This window comes from Quercus lobata, chromosome 3 (assembly GCF_001633185.2).
Source record: "Quercus lobata isolate SW786 chromosome 3, ValleyOak3.0 Primary Assembly, whole genome shotgun sequence".
Taxonomy (NCBI): Eukaryota; Viridiplantae; Streptophyta; class Magnoliopsida; order Fagales; family Fagaceae; genus Quercus; species Quercus lobata.
The window spans coordinates 73,098,080-73,124,042 of NC_044906.1; the positions used below are offsets into that span (position 1 = coordinate 73,098,080).

At 38.7% G+C, this 25,963-nt stretch overlaps 1 protein-coding gene across 5 annotated transcripts; it reads left to right on the forward strand.

Moving 5' to 3' along the window:
* Window positions 1-19,588: 19,588 nt before the first annotated feature.
* Window positions 19,589-25,400, forward strand: LOC115979024 (WPP domain-interacting tail-anchored protein 2). Of its 5 annotated transcripts, none has more exons than XM_031100966.1 (5): window positions 19,589-19,888; window positions 21,021-21,585; window positions 21,696-22,831; window positions 23,265-23,447; window positions 24,961-25,400. In XM_031100966.1, exons 2-5 carry the CDS (start codon window positions 21,051-21,053, stop codon window positions 25,201-25,203), a joined length of 2,097 nt encoding a protein of 698 aa, XP_030956826.1. In that variant the 5' UTR covers window positions 19,589-19,888; window positions 21,021-21,050; the 3' UTR covers window positions 25,204-25,400. The 5 variants fall into 5 exon arrangements, with proteins under 5 accessions (XP_030956826.1, XP_030956825.1, XP_030956828.1 ...); XM_031100965.1 differs by having other exon boundaries at window positions 21,024-21,585; XM_031100968.1 differs by having other exon boundaries at window positions 19,590-19,888; window positions 23,265-23,451.
* Window positions 25,401-25,963: the final 563 nt, after the last annotated feature.

The window sequence follows — 25,963 nt, forward strand, 5'->3', positions numbered from 1 at the left end:
ACTATTCTTATCCTTTCTTATGAAGAGAGTAGTGTCTGCAAATCCCCTTTTGAAGCCGTGCTCAGTAAGATATGCAGTCAATCTATCATACCAAGCCTGTGGAGCTTGTTTCAAACCATACAGTGCTCTCTTTAATTTGTACACATCATCCGATCTGTGAGGGTCAACAAATCCTTTAGGTTGTTCAACATAAACTTCTTCTTGCAGCATGCCATTCAAGAAAGCACTTTTGACATCCATTTGATATAACTTAAAGTTTAGATGACTAGCTATAGCCAGCAATATCCTAATGGATTCCAATCTTGCTACTGGAGCAAAGGTCTCATCAAAGTCAATCCCTTTCACTTGTGTGTAACCTTGGGCAACAAGTCTTGATTTATTTCTGATGACAGTGCCATGTTAATCTGACTTGTTCTTAAAGATCCACTTAGTTCCAATTACATTCACACCCTTTGGTTTAGGAACTAATTCCCACACATCATTCAGAACGAATTGATGAAGTTCTTCATGCATAGAGTTCACCCAATCAGCATCTTGAAGTGCTTCATCTACCTTCTTCGGTTCAAATTGGGATAGATAGCATGAGTGTGTAATTACACTTAAGGCTTTTGACCTTAATCTCATATTGTCATTCAGACTTCCCAATATATTTGAGGAGGGATGATTCAGTCTTATTCTAGAAGAAGGACTTTTAACCAGAGATCTGGATGTACCTCTCTGTTTTGATGAAGGACTAAACTCATGTTGAACCTGTTGAGTCTCATGAACTGGAGTGGATGGTTCAGGACTTGATGGCACAGATATTGCATCATTCAACACCATTAGCTCCTCATCATTATGTTTCACAACATAATCATCAGGGAGAGAGTCATTAACCTCCATTGGCTTATCTTGAACCTGAGTATTACTTTCTGGATGTGCTTCTGGATATACTTCATCATTGATCACAACATTTGAAGATTCCATGACAGTTTTGGTTCTCAGATTGTACACCCTATATGCCCTACTGGTAGAGGAGTACCCTAGAAAATACCATTTATCACTCTTAGCATCAAACTTCTCTAGGTGCTCTCTATCATGTAGAATGTAACAATCACTACCAAAAATCCTGAAATACTTGACAACTGGCTTCTTCCCTCTCCAGAGTTCATAGGGAGTCTTCTTGGAGTCAGGTCTGAAATACACCCAGTTTAGTGTATGGCAAGCAGTGTTAACTGCTTCTCCCTAGAAAGAATTTGGCAATTTTGTATTGTGCAACATCACACGTGCCATCTCTTGAATGACTCTATTTTTTCGTTCAACTATTCCATTTTGTTGCGGTGTCTTAGGTGATGAAAATTCTTGATGTGTGCCCTGTTCATTGCAGAAAGTTGCTAGCTTGGTATTCTCAAATTCTCTTCCATAGTCACTTCTGATTCTGGCTACCACTGTATCTTTTTCAACCTGCAATTTCTTACACAGATGTATCATCTTCTCAGGAGCCTCAGCTTTATCTTTCAAAAGCACAACCCAAGTATATCTGGTAAAGTCATCCACAACCACTAGAATGTATTTCTTTCCTCCCAAACTCTGAACTCTAGCAGGACCCATAAGATCAATGTGCAGTAACTCCAGAGGTCTTGAAGTTTGAACACTAGCCACAGACGGATGTTTAGATTTTATCTGTTTACCTATCTGACATGGTCCACATATGCACTTGTCTATCTTCCCAAACTTAGGTAAACCAACAACAGCATCACATTTTGAAATCTTTTCTAACTGCTTATGACTTGCATGCCCCAGCCGTTGATGCCACAAATCAACTTGATCAATCTTTGCACTAAAACACTTGTTGCTTATGCTTGGTGTCAATCCATAACAGTTGTCCGCCGTTCGTACACCAACACACATATAGTCACCTCCACCATCAAGTATTTCACATTCATGCTTAGTGAAGAGAACATTTAGTCCATTGTCACAAATCTCACTGATGCTGAGTAAATTTGCCTTTAGTCCATCAACATGCCAAACATCTTCAAAGACCGGTAACCCTGGGATGTCCACAGTTCCAATGCCTCTGATGACAGATTTGCTTCCATCTCCAAAAGTGACTGTACCAATCTTTCCTTCAAAAAGAGTCTTGAATAATCCTTTGTTTCCTGTCATATGCCTAGAACAACCACTATCCAAATACCAAAGACAAGAATCACGTGCCTTTAAGGCGGTTAAGGCAGTATAACACAAATAATTATTACCACATAAGATAAGACCAAGATGTTCAAGGAAAAATTTAACAAACTCAACAAGAGACAAACATACAAAGTAAGCAAGTTGATGAATAAGCAGAAAGAATTTCCAAAAATCCATACCAAGGGGTCAAGGATCAGCTCAGTGATCAAAGGATCAAAAACAAAAGAGCTACCCGCTCTGATACCACTTGACAGTTTTTAGACCCCTTAAAACAATTGATTAAACCTAGGTAATTAGCTAAGTTGTTACTTAGTCCAATTAAACAAGTCTAGGTTATCACAATTAAAAAGATCAAATCATGCAAAGCAGCGGAAAATAAATAACACACGATATGATTACCTAGGAAACTAAACCGGTAAAAACCTGGGGAGGATTTGACCTAGCTATCCTCAAGGTAAACTTGAATCCACTATTAGAAAGAATCGACGTTCATACAAAAGGACTTACAAGCACCCCCGCTCGACTTTCTAATGCTACCAACCAGTAGAACTTATTGACACGACCATGTGCAAGCTCCGAATCCATGGACTTCTTCTTTCTTGGATTCCTACCAGCTACAAGCATCCCCGCTTGTGTATTCTTTAAGCTTTAATGGCAGCAACTGTTTTGATCATCAAGGTGTAGAGAATATCTCCTCCTTGAAAACCCTAAGTTTGTGTAAAGGAAAGCTCCTCTAGATCTCACAAGAAATTTACACAAACCGCAATATGAGCAATACTAAAACGTGGCTAGGGTTTGCCTTTTATACTTAGGACAAATAAGAAACCCTAAAAATATTTTAAAACACTTCTAAACACATTGTTTTGATCATGGTTTGCCAATAATACAAATTAGAGTTCTAAATACATAAAGTCCTACACTTTAGAACCTAACAAATGTTTTGATCATGGTTTGCTAATAATACAAATTAGAGTTTTAAATACATAAAGTCCTACACTTTAGAACCTAACAATTTGTATAGGGTTTCTTTTCTCACAACCCTAAACATATATAAGGCTTATTTTAAAGGTCATCATACATAGAGAATATATGCAAAAGGTGTCCTAGTTCATTATTCTCTCTGAAGAAGCTACTGCGTCTTTACGCCAAGGATTTTGTAATCAAGGAGCTTCTTGATTTTCAACGTTGATGAACTGAAAACTTTGCAGCTAACATCTTCTTCAAGTTGCTGGTACTAGTTATGTACTTGGATTCGTGCATCATTGGTTAGTCACGTACTGAGATTCGTGCATTGAACTGGAGATTGCCAGTACAATACAAGTCCAATTGGGTATTGGGGTAAGGGTTCAACTGTAGGTTGATATTTCAGGATAGGCCAAAGGGTTCGGTAAAATTCCTTATACTTGTAACTGCTTGTAATTGATAATAGTAGATTCTTGAGAATGGTGACCTGAAATTCACCCAGTGGGGTTTTGCCTCGGTAGTTTTCTCCATTCGTAAACAAATTACTCATGTCAAATTTATTTTCCACTACATTTAGATAATTTGGTGATTTGTTTATGCTGTCACGCTATTTCATGTAATTTGATCTAATTAATTAACTTGGGTAATTAATTAATTTGCAAGGGGTCAATTCAATTTAACCCAACAGCTTTGCTACCAAATGTTAAAAACCCGTAGGTAGAACTCACATTTGAAAACTAGCTTGCAAGGGGAGGGTACCCAAGAGCTTTCAAACACATAGTTAAGCTTATACTTAATCTATGTGGGAAACTAGGAATATAACACCTAACTTTTCCACTAGTTAAACCAAAATTCTTGTGATCCATCATCCATGGTCTATAGCAGAATGGTATACACAATAATACCAATTAAGCTAGAGAAACGCAAAAAGTAACAAAATTTATTTGACTCACAGATATTACACTAGTTTCATTAAGGGAGGAAATAAAGATATAGAAAAAGTAGGAAAAAAAAAAGTTGTCAAATTCCAAAATAAGTCATTCAAAATCTCATGGCAACTTTTGGATAAAGGTGTTCATTCCGTGATCCGGATCAATAATTTTGACCAATGTCACACCCTTTAAACTGCTCAATAGGGATGTTGATGATGATTAGGGTAGTGATTGGAGGTGAATGCCTTTCTAACGTTAGCTGGCACAATTGTCAACCGCTAATTTGAGATTCCGATAATACCAACTGACCCGCACATAATCATATATATATATATATATATATTATGTGTGGGTTTTAATTTAGTTTTGTAGATGTATGTTAGAATCTAACCGATCGAATTGATGGAAACGACCGCCAACAGCCAAAATTTTGACCCTTGTGGTGTGGCTACGATTCCACTTTTGAGAAAACCAACTGTACGGGGTACAGGCCCAAGCCCATTGAACATCGAGCCTTGGCCCCGTGGCATGATGCACGATCCCATACCGTTGGACCTTTGACCTTGATCTGAACACATCTTCGGGCCCAATTAGAGCCCAAATACCAGGATAGGCCCATATCTCTCTAAACATATCAAAGATGAGCTCATGTCAATCAAGTTACACCTTAATCGGGAAGTGCCCAGTATTGCCTTGGGGAGCTCCACTGTCGAACAGTCTTTTGAAAGTGGGAATCAGTTCCAATGCCATTACCACCGTTTTCCAACAAAACGTCCACTTAGAGATGATAGAATTGGACCCCCATTCGCACTAGTAAGATCTGGAAGTAATCATGACACCTTCACTTGTCTTAGGCTATAAATAGGAGGATAGAGTGAGAAGTTAGGGATTGGCAATTCTGGAGGAAAAACTTTGAGAAAAGAGTGACTAAACCAAGAGAGAAATGGGAGCAACTTTGTAAGATAAAGAGAAGGGTTTGCAAAAGCAAAAGTGTGCTCCTGGGTCTCCGAGCATAGGACTACCCATAGTAGGAAACCCAAAGCCCACAATATAAATAGATTGTGAGCCCAAGTAAAGGTTGAGCTTGTTAACCATATTTTGGGTACGCACACCAACCATCACAATTTAGCTTTAAAATCCCCTAAAAACCAACCATACCAACTGATGTTTACACCTACTTTTTGGAGGGGTTTTTTTAAGTCAAATTACAAAATCTATAGCCAGTTTTTAGTTCTACACATTGTACTCTACTCTCCTAAAATATTGGGGGAAGTACATAAAAAAAATAAAAACCATAGTTTTATTAATAGGGAGGAAATAAAAATATAGAAAAAGTAGAAAAAAAGTTGTCAAATTCCAAAATAAGTCATTCAAAGTCTCATGGTGACTTTTGGATAGAAGTGTTCATTCCCTGATCTGAACCGATAATTTTGAGGTGTTACACCCCTTACACTGCTCAATAGGGATGTTAATGGTGAATAGGGCAGTGATTGGAGGTGAGTGCCTTTCTAACGTTAATTGGCACAATTGTTAGCCACAAATTTGAGATTCCGATAATACCAACTGACTGACAGTGTATATATATATAAATTATGTGTGGGTTTTAATTTAGTTTTGTAGATGTATGTCGGAATCTAATCGATCGAATCGATGGAAACTATTGTCAACAACCAAAATTTTGACTCTTATGGTGTGGTTGTGATTCCACTTTTGAGAAAACCAACCATAACAATTTAGCTTAAAAATCCCCTAAAAATCGACCATTCCAACTGATGTTTACACCTACTTTTGCAGGGATTTTGAAGTCAAATTACAAAATCTATAGCCAATTTTTAGTTCTACACTTCGTACTCTACTCTCCTAAAATATTAGGGGAAGTACATAAAAAAAATAAAAAACCATAGTTTTATTAATAGGGAGGAAATAAAAATATAGAAAAAGTAGAAAAAAAGTTGTCAAATTCCAAAATAAGTCATTCAAAGTCTCATGGTGACTTTTGGATAGAAGTGTTCATTCCCTGATTCGAACCGATAATTTTGAGGTGTTACACCCCTTACATTGCTCAATAGGGATGTTAATGGTGATTAGGGTAGTGATTGGAGGTGAGTGCCTTTCTAACGTTAATTGGCACAATTGTCAGCCACAAATTTGAGATTCCGATAATACCAACTGACCGACAGTGTATATATATATATATATATATATATAAATTATGTGTGGGTTTTAATTTAGTTTTGTAGATGTATGTCGGAATCTAACCGATTGAATCGATGGAAACTATTGCCGACAGCCAAAATTTTGACTCTTGTGGTGTGGTTGTGATTCCACTTTTGAGAAAACCAACCATAACAATTTAGCTTAAAAATCCCCCAAAAATCGACCATTCCAATTGATGTTTACACCTACTTTTGCAGGGGTTTTAAGTCAAATTACAAAATCTATAGCCAGTTTTTAGTTCTACACTTCATACCCTACTCTCCTAAAATATTGGGGGAAGTACATAAAAAAAACCCCATAGATTTATCCTTGAAAAAAATTGAACCCTAAACTTTTAAATGAGACGCTTCAAATCCCATATTCTCAAAAATATGCCAAAAATAAATCCTAGTCAAATTTCTCTCTCTCTCTCTCTCTCTCTCTCTCTCTCTCACACACACACACACACACACACACACACACACACACACCTTATATTTTTGTTGTGGTGGGGTTTTGTTTTTGTTCTACCATTAGAAGACTAACGATGTGAGGATGAATTTTTTTGGGGGGTTTTCAGGTACATTTGTGATAGTCTAGGGTTTAAAGTCACATTTAAAAGTTTAAGGTTTATTGAGTTCCAAGGATAAAACTACAACGCTTTTTATGTACTTTCCCCTAAAATCTTTAATACCCTATCCCAACCACATCATCACTCTCCAAGTGCTTCACTCAATTCTTAAATAAATTGTTGTCTTTTTATTTTTATTTTTTTTATAAGTATTAGCAACATTAATTCATTGATTTGTGATTAGGCATTCACTCAATAACATTCTTTTATTTTATTAACACACATCAAATAAATATCACAATAATCAAACAAATCAAAGAAACATATAAATAAACTATATAAAGAATCTTATGTGGGATCTTCTTAGCAAGATAAGAAATCATGGATATAAAACTCGCCTTACTTAAGGATCACAAGTTTGAAGCTTATTTTACCAGTCTCTTAGTGCCTACATCATAGAGGTTAAAATTGAGAGAATATGGGACATAAAGAATAACAACAATATTTTGATAACCACAACTCAAGAACAAGATTACTTTGAAAAGATTTAGAAAAAAAATTTGAAAACAAGTTTCTGTCTTAGAATACTACTGGGTAGAGGTTTTGAATACTTAAAAAGAAAAAAAGAAATGTGCTAGTGTGCTGTGTGTGAGATTAGAAAAGATGAAGTAGGGTTTTCCAAAACATGAAGGCCAAAATAAACTCTCTCTAGCTAGGGTTTTGGGTAGAGGCATAAGGTGAGTATATATGGGAGTAAACTTGGGTTTTAGGGGCATTTGGACGTACCTAAGGATCTGGGGAGCAACCCAACCCAAATATTGAAGATTTGGTGTAACATCCCAGCCCTTAAAAAAATAATTAAATAAAGGGGGGGGGGGGAGGGGTCAAATTTTTTGGACCCCCCACATGACCCACCTACCCCTTTTACTTCCTCACCACACAATTTCATCTCTTATCTCCCTCTTTGGCCGGCCCTCTCTCTCCCTCTTATTTTGCTTTGTCTTCTTTCTCTTTTCTTTTCACACAACACTCCTCTCTCACACTCCCTCACACTCCCACCAGTACACACTTTTCACCACCACCTCCACCATCATTTTTTCGGCAAGGTTTATTGGCAAACTCCTTAGGAAAAAGCTAAGGCTCACTCATCTCTATTATTTAAGGTAAAAATTTCTAATCTTTTTGGTGGGTTTATATGATTTTGCTTGAGGTTCTTTAATCTAAGCTTTGATAATGATACCCATGTGATTTATGAGCTTTGGAAGTGCTATTTATGTGTTTATATGTATGGGTTTTGTGTTGCTGGAATTATTTGATGAGTGGGTTTATAGTTTTTACAATGGTAGTTATCTAAGTGATGAAGTGATGATGCTGGAAATCGTCAGTAAGTCACATAGTCCTCACATGCTCAAGGCAATACCTGCACAACATAGAACAAGAAGACCTTAGGAGAGTACCGGTGTGGTATCGGCCAAAGACCTTTCGAAAGTTAAGTTAGAAAGCTTCTCACAACCCTAGAGTGCTAGAGTTGGGGTGAATTATGCGTACCTTGATTTCTAAAGGCTTTAGGTTTTTATAGTAGTTTAGTAGAATCGACCTTTGTTTCTTTGCGAAGAAGGCGTTTACTTGTGGGGAAGATCCTTATAAAGTGTGTGTATATTGTGGGATTCTTTCAATGTTGGGATTACCTTAACTAGGGTTAGTCGTGGGGCACAAGACATTTTCATGTGGGGTTTACCCACGTTGAGTGAGTGCCATGTGGCCTCGGTATCTATTGGCCTTGGGCCCAAGAACTTAGAATCCATCCATATAAAGGGACAATCCGTCTACTATGGAGAAGGGTCCATCCATCATGTGGCCTATCCGTCCATCGTCCCATTCGCTGCCTTATCCCCGAAAGCTAATGAATTCAATACTGTCAGGTGTATTAAAACGGATCCGTCATCCTTGACTTTTATCTGCTTTAGTTGCCCCCTCACTCCATGAGGGCCTGTCATCTACCTAGACGGACATGTGGAGTGATGATTAAGCCCATCTCCTAAAAAGCGTGTATAGCTTGCCATGCTAGCCTAAGGTAATAAATGTCATTGGGGCACGTGGCACGTTTTTAGTAGTCATTCACTCGAACCAAAGCACCCCTTCATCTTTCGTGTCGTTACCTCTATATATATACACTTCCTTCCTTCTCATTTTTACTTTACGCAACAAACTCTCAATTAGAGCACTTCTATCTACCTTGTTAACTTTGCCTTCCATCTACTTCATTAGCTCTGCCTTTCGTCTGCTTGGCGCCCCATGTCAACCACACCTTCCTTACAATCTTTAACTAGTAAGTATTTTTTATTGAATTCTATTGCAACTTATTTAAATTTTGTACACCGTCGTCTATGAGAACCCGTTAGAGTCTTAGGGTTTATTCATCACGTGTAGGTGACATGTCTAGTGCGTCGAGTGAGGAATCGTGTGTCTGCAAAGGAGTGGGCTACGATTAGGTGTTTCCACCAGGTCAGGATGACCCCGGCACCTCAAGTGACAAAAGGAATCTGTTTGCCACCTTACCTTCTACAAAGGATGAGGATTTGGACATGGATGGGTCAGAGAGTAAGTCTAATGATGGTCAAGTTGGTGCTGATCCCCCCACTCAATCCGTCATAGGTCCTGATGGACTTAGGGAGTTCATCACGCTTCCATTGTGGACGGTCAACGATTTCATTTCTTCCATTAAATAAACACATTCTAATACACTCAAGGAGAAGTATCAAATACCCATCCATATACCCATCCATCTACCCTACAAGTCCAAGAAGTGTTACTACAGGGGCATTGATGACGTCGAGGTGTGTGAGCAAATGCTGAAGGCAGGGCTCAGATTACCAATGAGTGCCCTTCACCATCATCTCTTTCAATACTTAGGGCTGGCCGTCACCCAAATATCCCTAAATGCCTGAAGGGTTTTCTTAGGCATGGAAGTTTTATATAGGGTGATGTCTGATGGGGCGCATAGGTTGACAGTGGAAGAGTTTTTCCATTACTACTATTCGTCTGAGATCATTCAGTCTAGGGGGATGTACAGTTTCTTACCAAGGAGTCCGCTACTTAGGTTAGTATGCGAGACGCCGGATTCCTACAAAGACTGGAAAAGTCACTATTTTTTCATCCAAGGGGATGACTGGATGTGTCATCTCGGCGACCATGAATATACGCCTGTAGACAAAACCTGGGGTATAATGCCCTCGTCTGGTAAGTGTCCGTCTACCTTAGGTTCCATTTTCTAGCTTGCTTTCCTTAATGTTCTAACCATTCATTTTCGCATCTCAAGACCGTCCAGAAATCTCCCTTGAACAATGGAGTTTTTTGGAAAAGATTTTCAATACCACCAAGCTGTCAGAGAGGACGTGGGCTAAATTAGCTACCTTAGATACTCTTAACTGGTATTGTGACGGCGAATCTATAGAAGCTACACGTTGCTACAACCGTCAATTAGCTACCCTGGCTTTTCTTCATTTTGTTTACATCAATACTTTGTGTAACTCCTTATCCATCCGTTTGCAGAAATGGAAGATAGTAGGAGATGGGCCTACATCAAGCAACAAGCTGCTGTAAAGGAAAAGCAGGAGGGGAGCTTACCCCCTAAAGCAACGGGTTAGGCTCACCCATCAACCAAAAGGAAGCCGTCAAAGAAGGTTGACTGTCTACCCAAGAAGCCAAGGGTGGTGACGAGGCCTAACTCTGGCAAGACTCTAGCCAAGTTGCCCTAAAGCCTGGCCCCGGGGTTGGGAAAGGCTTGATGAAGGGCCCTATCCCAGTCGCCAAAGAACGCCCCATCCTCTTTCGTGAGGACTTAAGCTATGCGCTCAAACAGCTCTCATCCATCATTAAGGACGACGACCACTCGAACTTGGGCAACTATGCGATAGAGGCCATGAGGGAGACGGGCCTCTTCAGCCTGGCATAGGTATGTCCATCAGTCATTGTTATTCGTCCTGTCCTTGTATTGCCTTGCTCCTAACATTGTTTCTATTTCCTGCAGGGGGTGGTCATGATGAAGGGGCTCATGGATTGTTATGTGTCCCATGAGACAATACTGGGCCCTCTGAGGGAAAAACTAGGTGCCAAGGAGACAAAGGTGCAAGAGTTGCTAGCTTGGAAGGATGTCCAAATAAGGAAGCTCGACTTGACCAAACAGTTCTTGAAGGAGTCGAAGGCACAAGTTGAAGCATTGAACAAAATTCTTAAGGACAAAGAGGCGGAGATCTCGAAGGCTAAAAGTCAACTCTGTCATGCTAAGGAGGTTGCGATAAGGGAATATCATGACTCCGACAACCTCTTTAGTGAGCTCGGCGGCTCCTTTGCTGATAGTTTTGATGATTGCATCCGTCAGGTCAAAGCCTCTTTTCCATATCTTGACCTCTCCCACGTCTCCATTGATGCCCAGCCCTAGACTCCAGCTTAACCTGTCTCCTTTGTGGGTATGACGACCTATTTGCTGACAACCCTATGACGGAACCACTTGGTGACAGAAAGACTCCTGTTGATCAAGCCAAACCTGTTGGTGATGAAGCTCGTCCACTTGAGGGGGACCCGACGGCTGAAGGGAAGGATGGAGAGGGCCCCGTGGTTTAGGATTAACCTTTACTTTTTTTCTTTTTTAATTTAGTTTTTCTTATTTCAATGTAAAGAATTTTTGGAAGAATAGAATTTATGTTAATGTAAACGTTTCTTTTTGTATCTAGACTTCTTCCTTTTTATAATATTTTGATTATTTGTCTTACAAGATATCCGTCTACCTTGGACTTAATACTTGTAAATTAATTCATGGGATGGAACCGTCCAGTTGATATGAATATTAAGCATTGGTTAGGATGAGTCCGTATTTTTTATAGACTAAACATATGTCAATCTTGTGGGACGAACCCGTCCACTGTGTTATCTTGATGGACTTGAGTCATCAATTTAAGATGATCCCGTTCACATAGTGAACGGGACAAACTTGGGCTATCCTTACAGGATGAACCCGTCTACTTTATGGACTTATTTAAATATAATTTATTTCATTAAGATAAATCCGTCCACTATATGGACTAGGTAAACTTGAGCCATTCCCTTGCGATGGACCTGTCCATTTTATGGACTTGTTTAAACAGAAACTATGAACCCGTCCACTATATGGACTAGGTAAACTTGAGCCATCTCCTTGGGATGGACCTGTCCACTTTATGGACTTGTTTAAACATAAGCTATGAACCCGTCCATTATATGGACTAGGTAAACTTGAGCCATCCCCTTAGGATGGACCTGTCCACTTCATGGACTTCATAATCTTAGATCACCACTTACTATGAACCCGTCCACCCTGTGGAATTCATAATCTCAGATCACCACTTAGGATGAATTCGTCCACCATGTGGACTTCATAATTTAAGGTCAACCCACAAGTTGAACCCGTCCACTTGGGACTTAATAATCTTCAATCACCACTTAGGATGAAGCTATCCACCTTATGGACTAAATAATGATAATGTGGAAATGCAGATAACATACACATGGAATTTCTAAATAACTCCTCTTATTGTGAAAAATTCGGGGATAAAAATTGTCTTTTAAAAAATGAAAAAACTACCCTTTGGGCTTAAAAGAAATTGTAGATAATAAAAATTAAACTAAAAGGAAATAAACTAGAAATGAGGAGTGTTGTCGCCCTTGCAACTGTCTATTGGTAGTACTTCTTTAGGTGTTTTGTGTTCTATGGGTGATGCAACTTTTGCCCGTTCAGTGTCTCCAAGTGGTAGGTCCTTTTCCTATGCCATGATACAATTCTGTATGGTCCTTCCCAATTAGGTCCTAACATCCCCTAGGAGATGTCTTTTGTGGCACCCATCACCTTTCTCAAGACAAGATCTCCAACTTGGAAGTCTTTGTGTCTAACTTTAGAGTTGTAGTGCTTGGCCATGAGGTTCTGGTATCATGCTAAGCTTTGCTCGGCAGTTGCTCTGACCTTATCTACCAGATCAAGTTGCAGGCGCATAGCTTCATCATTCCTACTCTCGTCATAGTTTTCTACTCTGTAGCTTGTGAGTCCTACTTTGGCTAGGATGACTGCCTTACTTCCATATGCCAAAAGAAATGGTGTCTCTCCTGTAGGCATCCTTATAGTCGTCCTATAAGCCCATAGGATGCTTTGTAATTCTTCAGACCATATACCTTTTGCCCTCTCGAGCCAAATCTTGATGATTTTAAGTAAGGATTGGTTCGTAACCTTAACCTGTTCGTTGGCTTGAGGGTGGGCTCGTGATGAGTGGTGATTCTTGATCCGTAGCTGTGAACAAAAGTCTTTGAATGCAATGTTGTCGAACTACTTCCCGTTGTCTGAGACCAGTACTCTAGGTATACCGTACCTGCAAATGATGTTCTTCCATACAAAGCTTCGCACATTCTTCGCCGTGATGGTGGCCAGGGCTTTGGCTTCTACCCATTTGGTGAAGTAGTCTATACCAACTACTAGAAACTTTAACTATCTAACCGCTATTGGGAATGGGCCCATGATATCTAGCCCCCATTGAGTGAAAGGCCATGGGGCCATCATTGGGGTGAGCTCCTTTGTCGATTGCCTGATTAGGTTGCCAAACCTCTAGCACTTGTCACAAGCTTTGACGTATGCATGGGCATCCTTTTGTATGGTAGGCCAATAGTATCCCGCCCGGATTAGTTTGTGCACTAATGACCGTGATCCAAAATGGTTTTCGCATACTCTTTTATGAACTTCTCGCATGACATAGTCTCCTCCTTGGGGATGAGGAACCTCAGGTATGGTCGGGATAAGCCCCTTTTATACAGAACGCCTTTAATTAGAATGAAGCGCGCTGCTTGAACCTTCAACTTCCTTGCAGCTTCCTTGCCATTAGGCAACACGCCATCCTTCAAGTAAGAGGTCATTGGTGTCATCCAGAAGTTCTCGGAACCTATTTCCTACACACTGGTGTCGTCTATCAATGGTGAAATTTAAACGAAAGACAATACCTGACTAGGGATAAGCATGTGCTTCGTTGAGGTAACTTCAGCAAGACAGTCGGCGTGCTCGTTCTCCTCCCTTGGTATTTGAACAAACTTCACTTGGAGGTCATTAACTCGATCCCTCACTTGCTCAAGGTACTTCTTTATCCTTTCATTCTTACATTCATAGTCACCATTGACCTAGCTGGTTACTACTTGGGAATCGCAGTTCACGACCATATTTATAGCTCCTGCTGCCTTGGTGAGATCCAGCCCTACTATCAAAGCTTCGTACTCTGCCTATTTATTGGTCATAGGAAAATCAAGACGGATGATGCATTCGACCATATCCCCTTCCAGGCTAAGAGTACCATACCAGCTCCACTTGCTTGCCTGTTGAAAGATCTGTCTGTGTGGATGCTCCACTAGGGAGTCTCTTCTGCCCCCTAGTCTTCCACGAGGGTGAATTCTACGATGAAGTCAACAATAACTTGTCCCTTTATAGCCATACATGGTTGGTACTGTATGTCCAATTCACTCAACTCAATCACCCATAGTGCCATCCGTCCGGCGGCTTCAAGGCTACTCATTGCCTTTCAAAGGGGTTTGTTTGTTAGGACAATCACAATATGTGCTTGGAAACATGGCTTGAGCTTTTGCGCCACAGTTACTAATGCAAAGGAGAGCTTTTCCATCGGGGGTATCTCTTTTTCGCTCCTCAGAATGCTCGGCTTGTGAAATATATTAGTTTCTACACCCCATTCTCTTCTCTAACTAAGGCTGCGCTGATAGCGACAGGGGAGATGGCTAGGTATAAGAATAGTTCTTCCCTTAGTTTTGACAGGCTCAATAATGGTAGGGAAGAAAGATATGCCTTCAAGTCATCGAATGCTTGTTGACACTCAGTTGTCCATTCAAAGGACTTTTTCAATGTAGGGAAGAAAGGTAGGAACTTATGTCGCTCTTGAGACGAACCTGTTTAATGCTGCTACCTTACCGTTTAGGCTCTGTACCTCTTTTACGGTCTTTGGCGGGACTAACTCCATTATGGCCTGTATCTTATCTAGGTTAACCTCAATACCCCTTTGGGATACCATGAACCCCAAGAATTTTCCTGCCATCACCCCAAACGCACACTTGCTTGGGTTTAGTTTCATGTTATAAGATCGCAGGGTGTCAAAGTTCTCTTAGAGGTCATTCCAGTGGTCGTCCTCTCATATACTCTTTACCAACATCTTGTCCACATAAACTTGCACTTTCCTCCCAATCTGATGTGCAAACATTTTGTTCATCAGCCTTTGATACGTAGCGCTTGCGTTCTTGAGCCTAAACGGCATCACTTTGTAACAGAAGAAGCCTTAGTAGGTGACAAATGAAGTCTTCTCTTGGTCAACCTTGTCCAGCTTGATCTAGTTGTAACCAGAGAACATGCCTATGAACTTAGTAGCTAGTGTCTTGCTGTTGAGTCCACCAAGATGTCAATCCTTAAGAGAGGATAGCTATTCTTGGGGCAAGCCTTGTTTAGGTCTGTAAAGTCCACACACATCCTCAATTTTCCATTGGCTTTCTTAACCATCACCATGTTGGCCAACCAATCAGGGTAGTACACTTCTCGTATGAAGTTTGCTTCCTGTAATTTGCGAACCTCTTCTACTATGGTCTTGTCACGCTCCTGCCTAAACACATGTTTTTTTCTGGCATATGGGAGAGAAAGAGGGAGACACATTTAACCTGTGCACTATGATAGATGGATTAATTCCAAACATGTCCTCATGGCTTCCAGCGAACACGTCCTAGTTTTCCCTTAGAAATGTCATCAATGCTTGCCTATCTGGTAGGCTAGCCAGAATGCTGATTCTGGTAATCCGTTCAGGCTTAAAGTCATCAAGGAGAACTTCTTCCAATCCTTCCACTGGTTCTGCCACCGTCTACTATTCCTCTATATACATAGTCTGCAAATGATCGTCTACTGTTCCTCTACAGGGTTGTCAATCCATGCCATCTTTTGGACGAATCCCATCAAATGGACATTTTGAACCATCCGTAGGTAGGTTTTACGTGCCTTCTTGGACAAGCCAAATGTTATGGTTCCCTCTACGATTATCCTTATGTCTCCTAGTGGGGGTTTGGGATGCTCATTTTCTCTCCGGGCAGGTGGTTTTTGGGGCTGGTCCATCCTTTCCTTACCGATGAATCTTTGCAACTTCCCTTGCCTAATAAAAGCTTCTATCTGCTACTTTAAGTTATAGCAATCAGATGTGTCATGACCGTGGTCACGGTGGAAACGACAGTACTTGTCTTTGGACCTCTTGCTAGGGTCTCCCTTTAACTTGCCAGGGAATGTTAGAACTCCTTCGTCCTTGATTTGCATAAGGACTTAATTAATTAGAGTGTTTAGTAGGGTGAAGCTTGCGAACCTTCTGGTAGGAGGCTTAGAGCACCTATCTTCCCTCATGTCTCCTGTCCTTGCTATCTTTTTCCCCCTGTCCTATTATGATTCCTCCTGTCTTTCTCTCTTTTTAGGCTTCTTTTTGCAAGCCAACAGTGCGTCCTCTGCATTCATGTACTTAGTAGCCCTGTAGAGTGCATCCAACATAGTCTTTAGGTCATTTTTGTATAAGGAAAATAGAAACCTACCCTGCCGTAGCCCATTCGTAAATGTGGCCACAAGTATCTTGTCATTAGCTTCATTGATTGAGAGTGCCTCCTTGTTAAAGTGGGCTCTATACAACCTCATCATCTCATCCCCCCGTTGCTTAATGCTCATCAGGCATGTAGTGGATTTCTTATACCTGTGCCCCCTGATAACCTGTGAGGCAAACTGGGCGCTCAACTCCTTAAAGGTATCAATGAAGTTAGGTGTCAACCTGCTAAACCAAACCCTTGTGAGGCCCTTCAGCGCAGTGGGGAAGGCCCTGCACATGATCTCATCTACCACTTTTTGCAGGTGCATTAGTGTCTTGAAAGACTCCAGGTGATCCAGTGGATCCTTAGATTCGTCGTAGCTCTCCACCTGAGGCATACGGAACTTCGATGAAAGGGGGAATGAAGTGACAGATGCGGTGAATGGTGAATCAGTTCAATGGACCAAGTCATCGAGGTCGCTAGATACTCGTCCTTTGAGGGCATTCATCATGAAGTCCATCCGTTCCTTCATCATCTGCATCTCCGCGACCATATGATATGGAACCGCATTTACGATGGATGGACGGCTCGTGTCTTATCGCTCTGGTCTGCTTGCGTCATTGCTACCTTTTGACCCCTCTTGGTCCCTTCTTTCAGTACTAGTGCCTTCTTGATCCTCCTCCTAAGTATTAGGCCCTGCATTCTTCTGGCGCAGTTGCTTTTTTAGATCATGGTTTTGCTTGGTGAGGCATTCTACGGCAGTGGTGAGAGTCTAAACCTGTCTCTTAAGTGTGGCGGTGCGTGGTTCATCTCCTTGAACATTGTTGGTGGTCGCCATTGAACAAGTAAGCACGATGCAACTCTTTGTTTGGGAAGCGATTGTATGGCTTGCAAGTTGTGCTTGTTCTTCCCTACAGATGGTGCCAATTGATGATGCCAAAAATTGTCAATAAGTCACACAATCCTCACGTGTTCAAGACAACACCTACACAACACAGAACAAGAAGACCTTAGGAGAGTACCAGTATGGTACCGACCAAAGACCCTCCGAAGGTTAAGTTAGAAAGCTTCTCACAACCCTAGAGTATCAGAGTTGGGGTGAATTATGCGTACCTTAAATTCGTTGTAGCTCTCCACCTGAGGCATACAACTCTACCTCCTATATAAAAGCGCCCCATGTATAGTTTATTGTATCAAATACAATATAATTATTTCATAATTCTAAAATATTTTTTCTAATAGATTATATTTTTGATATATTTTGTAAGTAATTATTTGGGAAAGAGACTTAAAAAATAAGTTAAGTAATAAAGCCTTTAATGTTTTTTTAAGGTGTACACTCCATTCAGGTTTTTTTTTGGGGGGGGGGGGGTGATTTGTGATGGTTAGGTATTGAATATAAACCTTTTGTTTCATTTTTGGTTTTCTATTTTTTTTTTCCTTATAAAATAATCAAAGTTTAAAAAAGAAAAATAAAATAAAATACGTGATGGAGTGTAAAGTAAAATATAAAAACAAGGAAAATGTTACATTTTTACAATATTTTTTCAACGATTGCATGGCAAATCTTAAATGGTAAGTTGTTAGTGGTAGGTAAAAAATAATATTATTGATGGGCTTAGATTGGAACCAATAATAATTTGTTACCTAGAATTTAGTATAAAATTATTATGAAAATATTATGAACATAGCATTTCTCTTATAGGTAATGCTTTGAGTTATTTATTAGACAAAAATAGAAAAGGCTTATAGGTGAGAGTGAAGTAGAAAGTTTCACATGCACACAAATTAGGAATTACTCCCTAAGAGATTCTGATCCTTTATTAACTGTTACACTCGCACGTATCTATGGGTGAATGTAGATATGGCAAAACGAGTCAGAATTTTTTGACCTGACCCGACCCAAAAAATACCTAACCCGAACTCGACTTTTTTGACCCGAAGTAAAAAACGGGTTGACCTGTGAACCGACTCGACTTTTTGCAGGTCAACCCGACCCAACCCGGATAACCCGTGACCTAACCCGTTTAAAAAATTCGCTAAAAAAATATTTAGACTATGTCCTGATGTTAGGTGCATAAAACACAAAGCACTGAAACCAATAGATTATAGATAAATGTTCACACTTCATAGACATAAGACAAGACAACCCATTTATTAAAAAAAAAAAAAATCTCATTCAATATGATACGACACTTCACAGCTCTAAGCTCACAAACTTGACTCACAATTTCAATCAAATGTAGTCTAGTAGTCTAGTACACTAACCTACTCACTATTTACTAACACAATAAATGGCTAGATTTAAGGGCTTGTAGTTGATTCTAAAAGAATTAAATAAAAAAAAAAACTTGTAGTAGCTGTAGTCCACAAAGGCTGAAAGGCACAAACCACTAAGAGGTAAGAGCTTTCAGCCTTTCACAATTTTAGTCTTTCAGAGAAGACTCTTGCGCCTCTACTCTTTTCTCTCTATGCCTTTACTCTTTTCTCGGCCTCTATCATACAATTTTAATTCTTTATTAATTTGCTTTTGTGGTACCTTAAATTATATTAAAATATTATATTATTGATAAAAATGCTGACGAAATTGGCCAATTTGAGCTACAATTTGCAAGTATGAATATTTGCAGTGTTAAATCTGCTACCAACGTTGAGTAGATTGAGATTTAGGTGTAATTCTTATAAAATATTTACTTATTCTTCTTTATTTAATATGTTATATTTATTCTTAATTTTTTTTTTAGTTTATCTTTCTAAGTAATCTAGCTTTACTATTATTTTAAATGTAACAGTAACAAGTGTACTTAAGGAGGCTGATAACTTGACATGGTCCATGAAATGTAGTTTTTTTTTTTTTTCTTCTTTTGTGGGAGTGATATTATTAGTGATGTAACTTAAAATATATACTTGTAATTACATGCATTTTGACAGTGAGTTATTAACATTGAAGACTTTTTTCATTATAAATTTATGATTATAAAGAATTTTTGTCATGCTCAAAACCGTCAGATATTGTTAGTGTAAACGGCAGAGTACTATTTAATGTTAAAACCTCAATAATTGAAGTGGAGTGGCTAACGTGTGCTGGCATTAAACGGTAGCGAGTGAAAATACTACTGAACTGACGGTTGACTAGTGATAAAAATCTGTACCCACCAACCCACCGGCACGCGTTAGCGTTAGCGTTAGAGTTAAGAGTTAGACTGGGAGTTTAGACAGAGTCTTCCAATTCCAAGCTCCATCCGTATTACACAACAGATTTGTCTTTACGGATTAACGGTAATTTGGAAATGAGTGGTGTTGGTTAAGAATTTCCCTTTTCTATTTCTCTCTCTCTCTCTCAACAATCATTGACCCAGCTTGCCTTTGCCTGTGGAGTTGGAGGCTGGAGGCTGGAGGCTGGAGCTAACAACATCCACCAAACATTTTCCCGAATCCGCAGGTACTTTCTTCTTAACCCCATCGATTATGTTTTCCCCGGAAATTCATCACAGTAATTGCATTTCCGCCACTTTTGTTTCCTGTGTTTGTTTAGAGCGTTCAACCTTCAAAAGGGTTTTGAATTCTCATTTACAATTGGGACTACTTAGTTTGGAAACTTCGATGTACTTTCTGAAAAATAATACATGGATTAGTGGCCTTTTTTCCCAATTGGGTGCCTTGCTAATCCCTTATATTTGATATTTTTAGTTAAAAGGCATATAATTAGAAACTAATGTGTTAAGCTGTAGTTTTTTTTTTTTTTTTTTGGGTGAATTCAGCTACTAATTTCTGGTTGGTGTTGTTTGATGTTTGAGAAATGTACGACATTGGAGTCTGAACTTTATTATGAAAGTCAGAATCTTACTCAGTTTTCAGATTTTATGGTTGGAGAGGGATACTTAATTATCATAATTCAAATTCTTTATAATGTGAATGGTAAACTAATGATCACTTTTTTTTTCTAAATGATTTGAGACATTAGGTGACATTTTCACAATTTGGGTTCTCTATTAGAATTTAGAAGTTCTGCCGTGAGAGAAATAGGATTATTGCCTGTTGGATCTAAGAATTCACTATATAGAATATTATTAATGTATTGGAATTTACAACGATAGAAGGTTCCTGATTTTAAAGAAAAAAAAAAGTGATGTTGCAAATAATGTTTATATGACCACGACATTACTGTTATAAATTTTGGTTCTCAATCATAGAACTTCACTTGTAGTCTAGTGGTTTTCGAAAGAGGTCAATTTTCTACCACGTTCAATTATTGCATATTACTGGTCTTGGCTGTTAACTAGTGAGTAATCACGGGACCATTGGTGACTAAGGTTGAATTCCACTTTGTGTTTGGTCTGCAATGAACTGATGCTAGACAGTAAATTGCTCATTTCTAGTTTTTTATTAGTTCCCTATAGTCTGCTATGTTGTGTGTAGTACCAAAAGGAAGTAGCATACTAACATCCCCCCCAAACACACACAAACCCACCCAAAAAAACAAAAAAAAAAAAAAAAAAAAAGGGTTACTGGGGTTAATTTTGTTGGGCCCTTTTTTTCCCTCACTTTTCCTTCCTCTTTGTTTCTTGCTTTAGCAGGTTTGAACCAAGAATTAAACGGTGGAAATGGACAGTCAAGCTGTTGGTGACATCTATGCTGGGGCTTTGGAGTCTGAAAAACTTTATGTACATTTAGGAATCTCATCTTATGAAAATGGTGTACAAGAGATAGAGAGGTCCAAGAAAATTCTAATAAATGTAGACTTGGACTTGGCATATTCTTCTGAGAAGTTGGTAAATTTGCACATAATTTTGATGTACCTATTGGCTCATGAAAATGATCTTCAAGCTATGGCTCTAGAGAAGAACTATGTCTCGACAGACTCTATTGAGAAGGCATTGATGTTTGATCTCATGTCAGGCATTTTAGATTCTGAGGTAAGAGAGCTGGGTGCTTTCATGGATAATCTTCAAGCAGACATTGTTGATGCCCATAATAAAATATCATCATGCAGACATTTGAGAGAATTTTCTACTAAGATGGAGGAAAAATTGCATGATTCCAAAGAATCTTTAAAGCATTCTCAACGGCAGATTTTTGAGGTGAAGGTGCAGTTAGCCAAGTTTCAGGGAACTGTCTTTGCTTTCAAATCTGATAATGGTATGTTAACATCCTTGTCTAGTTAGATGGTTGCCTCAGATAATGAAGATGCACTTTTCTATTTTTTTTCTTATAAATTTCTTGCCTTTCTGAAACATGCATTTTCACAGGTGAAATTGACAAGGCCTTGGAATTATCAGAAAATGGTCAACTGTCAAACCTAAATGCAAAATCAAACATGCAGATGGCCAAACAACAAAGACATTTGCTGCGGATGCTGGAAAAGTCACTTGCAAGGGAGATAGATCTTGAGAAGAAATTAGCAGAAGCAAGACAAAATGAAGAAGAACTAAAATTAAAGTTACACCATACAGAAAAAGTAGCATTTCACATGGAAGAAGCAGCAGAAGTTGTTTGGGGAAGGTTTTTAGAGGCAGAAAATGCTTCTGTGGCACTCATGGGCATTTCAAAGGAGTTGGTTGGTCAACTCCAGCTAGTTAAATTTAATATGAACAGTGCAATTCAACGAGAAATTCAGTTGAAAGTTAAACATGAAGATTGCATTGAACAGCTGAAAGAAAAAGATATTGCTTTAGAGAAACTTGAGAGCAGCAATGCAGAATATATTGCCCAAAGTGCAGAAGTTTTCACTTTGAGAGAAAAGGTGGATTTTCTTGAGGAAAAACTGAAAGAATCTCAGTTCCAGCTGAATAATGCAAATGCTTGCAATGAAGCAAGTCAAGAGCAACTTAGTGAAATGGAGAATATAATTGAGTCATTAAAAGAAAGCATATATAACGCAGAAAGTAGGGCTGAAAGTGCAGAAGCCAAGGCTACTCAGCTAACAGAGACAAACATGGAGCTCACTGAGGAACTGAATTTTCATAAAGGAAGTACTAGTAACACAGAAAAAAAGATAGGTTTACTTGAGAAGCAGTCAAGGGAATTAGAGATCCAATTACAGCATGCAAAGGCTTCCACTGAAGCAAGTCAAGAGCAGCAGAACATGCTATATTCTGCAATTTGGGATATGGAGACTTTGATTGAAGATCTAAAATCCAAGGTTTCAAACGCTGAAAGTAAGATTGAGACTGCAGAGGAGCAATGTGTTCTACTATCCGAAAGTAACTTAGAACTTAGTAACGAACTAAGTTTCCTGAGAGGTAGAATAGAATTCTTGGAGATGTCTCTGGATCAAGCTAACAGTACAAAATTAGAAAGTGCAAAAGAAATTAATGTCAGGACCAAGTTTATTAAGGATATGGCAATGCAACTAGCCACTGAAAGGGTGCGCATCCAGAAGCAGGTACAACATTCTCATATAATCATTTCATTAATTTTCTTTCTGCCGTCAGCACTTAAAGTTGAACTGACTACATTTGCTGAAGGTGTTTTTGCATTTCCAATGGACATTGAATTGTTCCATTATGTTCTGTCTGTAACTGAAAAGGGATGCTAATGAAAATGGCAGCCTTCATAAATAATGGTAGAAAATCCTAATGGCCATGTGTCATGGGATGAGAAACCTTATCCATTTTAAATGATGAGTCTGTAGCTTCTGATAATGTATAGAATAGGAGTTGGTTCCACTTGTCATGAGAAACCCATGGGGCTCCTGAATGGTTTTTTTATAGTATTTTTAGTTCTTTTTATTCTTTCCTATAAACAAATTGTAATAGTTATAGCAGACTTACTGAACATTCATCTCAATGTTTGCAATTACAATATGTTCTGTGCAGCTAAATAATTTAACAAAGGAGAACACAATTCTAGTTGAGAAGTTACGTATTGCTAAGATTATGTACAACAACATAGATGGTGACAACAAAGAGATTCTATTTTCCAAGAGTGATGCTATCAGTGCTACCTGTGCAAAAACATATGAGGAAGCAGTCACAGGGTCATTGGATAAAAGTCTCCAGGCAGGTATTCCTTGGATATTTTTTAATTTGTATGATAAGTGTCTTTGTATGTCTTTAGATTGAAGGGAAAGTAGGGATTGCAATGTTCTTTCATAGATTATAGATTAAAACTGGCCATGGGCCAGGATAGACAGCCATGGGATTAGGCCAGAGACAGAAAATAGGCATTGATTTAGGTCCGCACCGGACTAAATAGCACTTACATCACATAATATGTGTAAGCTTATAATTTTTATGATGTATTGCTCTGTATAATTAATTAAAACTTGATTGTTATTGTCTTACAAAAATGTGTTTCACTTTGCTTGTTTGATGTTCTTATGTCTCTGTCATTTGGAAGACTGAACTCTGCATAATTGGGACATGACCATATACATTATACCAAGGTTATTGAAATTATTTTTCACTAATCCGTCCTTTGAGGAACCTCACATCATTTATATTTAAGTATTCTTGTTTGCTCATTGGCAAGCATTATTGTTTTACTCAAGAACAGTTAACATTTTTTTTTTCTTATTTGATTATTTAAAAAAGGTTCCTGGGGATCATGGTGAGAGTAAATTGTAACCAAAAGACCTTTCCCAGCAAAACCAAACAAACATTTTTGGTCAGTGCTGGTTTGGAATGATATGTCTGAATCTCTCTGTGTGTGTAGGTGTGTACACGGTTCATGATTGATGATGTGCCTGGTTTAGTCAAAACATAGCCCAATATAATTTCAGGGCATATTGAAAAACTTCAGAGTATAGTCTCTTACTTCTCTGTTATTGCTGGCTAAAAATCAGTGCTTGTATAGTTCACCCTTCCACTTTACTCCTGTTTGGTCTTGTTAAGCAATTGCTTCTCTGCTGTTTAACACTTTATTGTTCAACTTCAAATGGGTCATCTGTTGCTGGCTTCTTTGACTTAGAAAACATATGTGCGAGTAGAGAAGCATTAATATGATAATGTGTATGAAACACTAGAAAGAGATGCTAGTCCTGGAGTCAACCAAATAAAGCAAAACAAATGATTCCTAAAACCTAGTTTTGCTCCTCAGTATGATTCTTCTTCTTCTTTTTATTTTTATTTTTCCTCTTTTCTTCCTTCTGTCACTTTAGTAGTGAAAGATTGAATACATCATTCTGAAAATGTATATAAAACTGTTGACAAAATTAATCCTCTTACCTTGCTGCTGTTTGTTACTTAGATTGATGGGTCCTTTGTAGCTTTGTGCACTACCTGATTGCAACAATGATGCACCTTGAGGTCAAGTGAAAAATTTGGTTGATTGGTTAACTATTCAAGATTTTATTTCATCAATAACTTATCCACAATTAAATGTTTAACCTTGCTGATAACTTCTATATATTTTTAAGATTCGTACAGATATTAAACATTCTAATGCTGGACTTGTTATATAGTTTAGATGGAAAGTTATGTGAGTTGACATTTATTGTACCTTTATGATTTATTTAGTAACTGCAGATTGATGATCTAAAAGATCTCCCCCTTGTTATTTTTCTTTAATCAGTTGGATAAACCATCAGAAGAAGCACCTATCCGTGAGACCAAAATGAGATCATCCTTTTCTGAAAACAGTGCTGATGTCAAGGTTTCAAAGTCCAAGGCTCTGAAAAAGGTAGAGACCAGGCACTCTAGCCGAATTTGTATATTTATGGCAATATTTGTCTTACTACTTTCGGTATCTGCAATATATTTGTTTAACCAGAATTTCCAATTTGGTTTTGATGGCCAACTTTCCTCATGGCCTTAACACCAGAAGTTATTGCATTCCAACTGCACATATTGTATCCTATGAATTTTTTGTGTTTTTTTTCTCCCACTTTAGATTTTTTGGTGTAATTGTACTCCGTTTCTTGGTTTCTGTATACTATACCATTTGTAATTTTTCCCTGATGATATGTTTTGTGGAATGAGAATATTATAAATGAATAAGCCATTTATTCTCAATTGCCATGGTTCACATAATTATGTGCAAAATAGTGTTAAGAAGTTGTTGGCATTGGCAATGTGCAAATAAGATCCGTCAGATTTCATTTTTGGGTAAAATAGTCCAACGATCCTTGGATTTAAGTGAAAAGTTAAGCAGCAGATTTGCACCTGCAAATACCAATGGAGCAAAGCTGCAAATAATAGCAAAATTATGAGTCATTCATTGACCTGGCTCACTAGTTTTTATGCAATACGAGTAAAAAGGAAAGTAATGTCTAAAGCAGGGTTTTGAAACCGGACCAGACCGTGCGGTCCGATCGAAAAAATCGCAAATCTCTCAGTTTTGCGATTTTTTTAGTTTGAACCGCTCTATGAGAAAAAAGCAGGAACCGTGTGAACCGTGATTGGGCCGTACGGTACTGGTTTTTGAGGTTCGAACGATTCCTTTTTTTCGGCAAAGTTTCGGCCAATACTTTCAGCAGTACTTTGGGTTTTTCAGATCTGGAACCAAATGAAAGGGAGAAAAATAAAAATAAAAATAAAAAAACAGAGAAGAAGAAGAAGCAGAGGAAGAAGAAGAC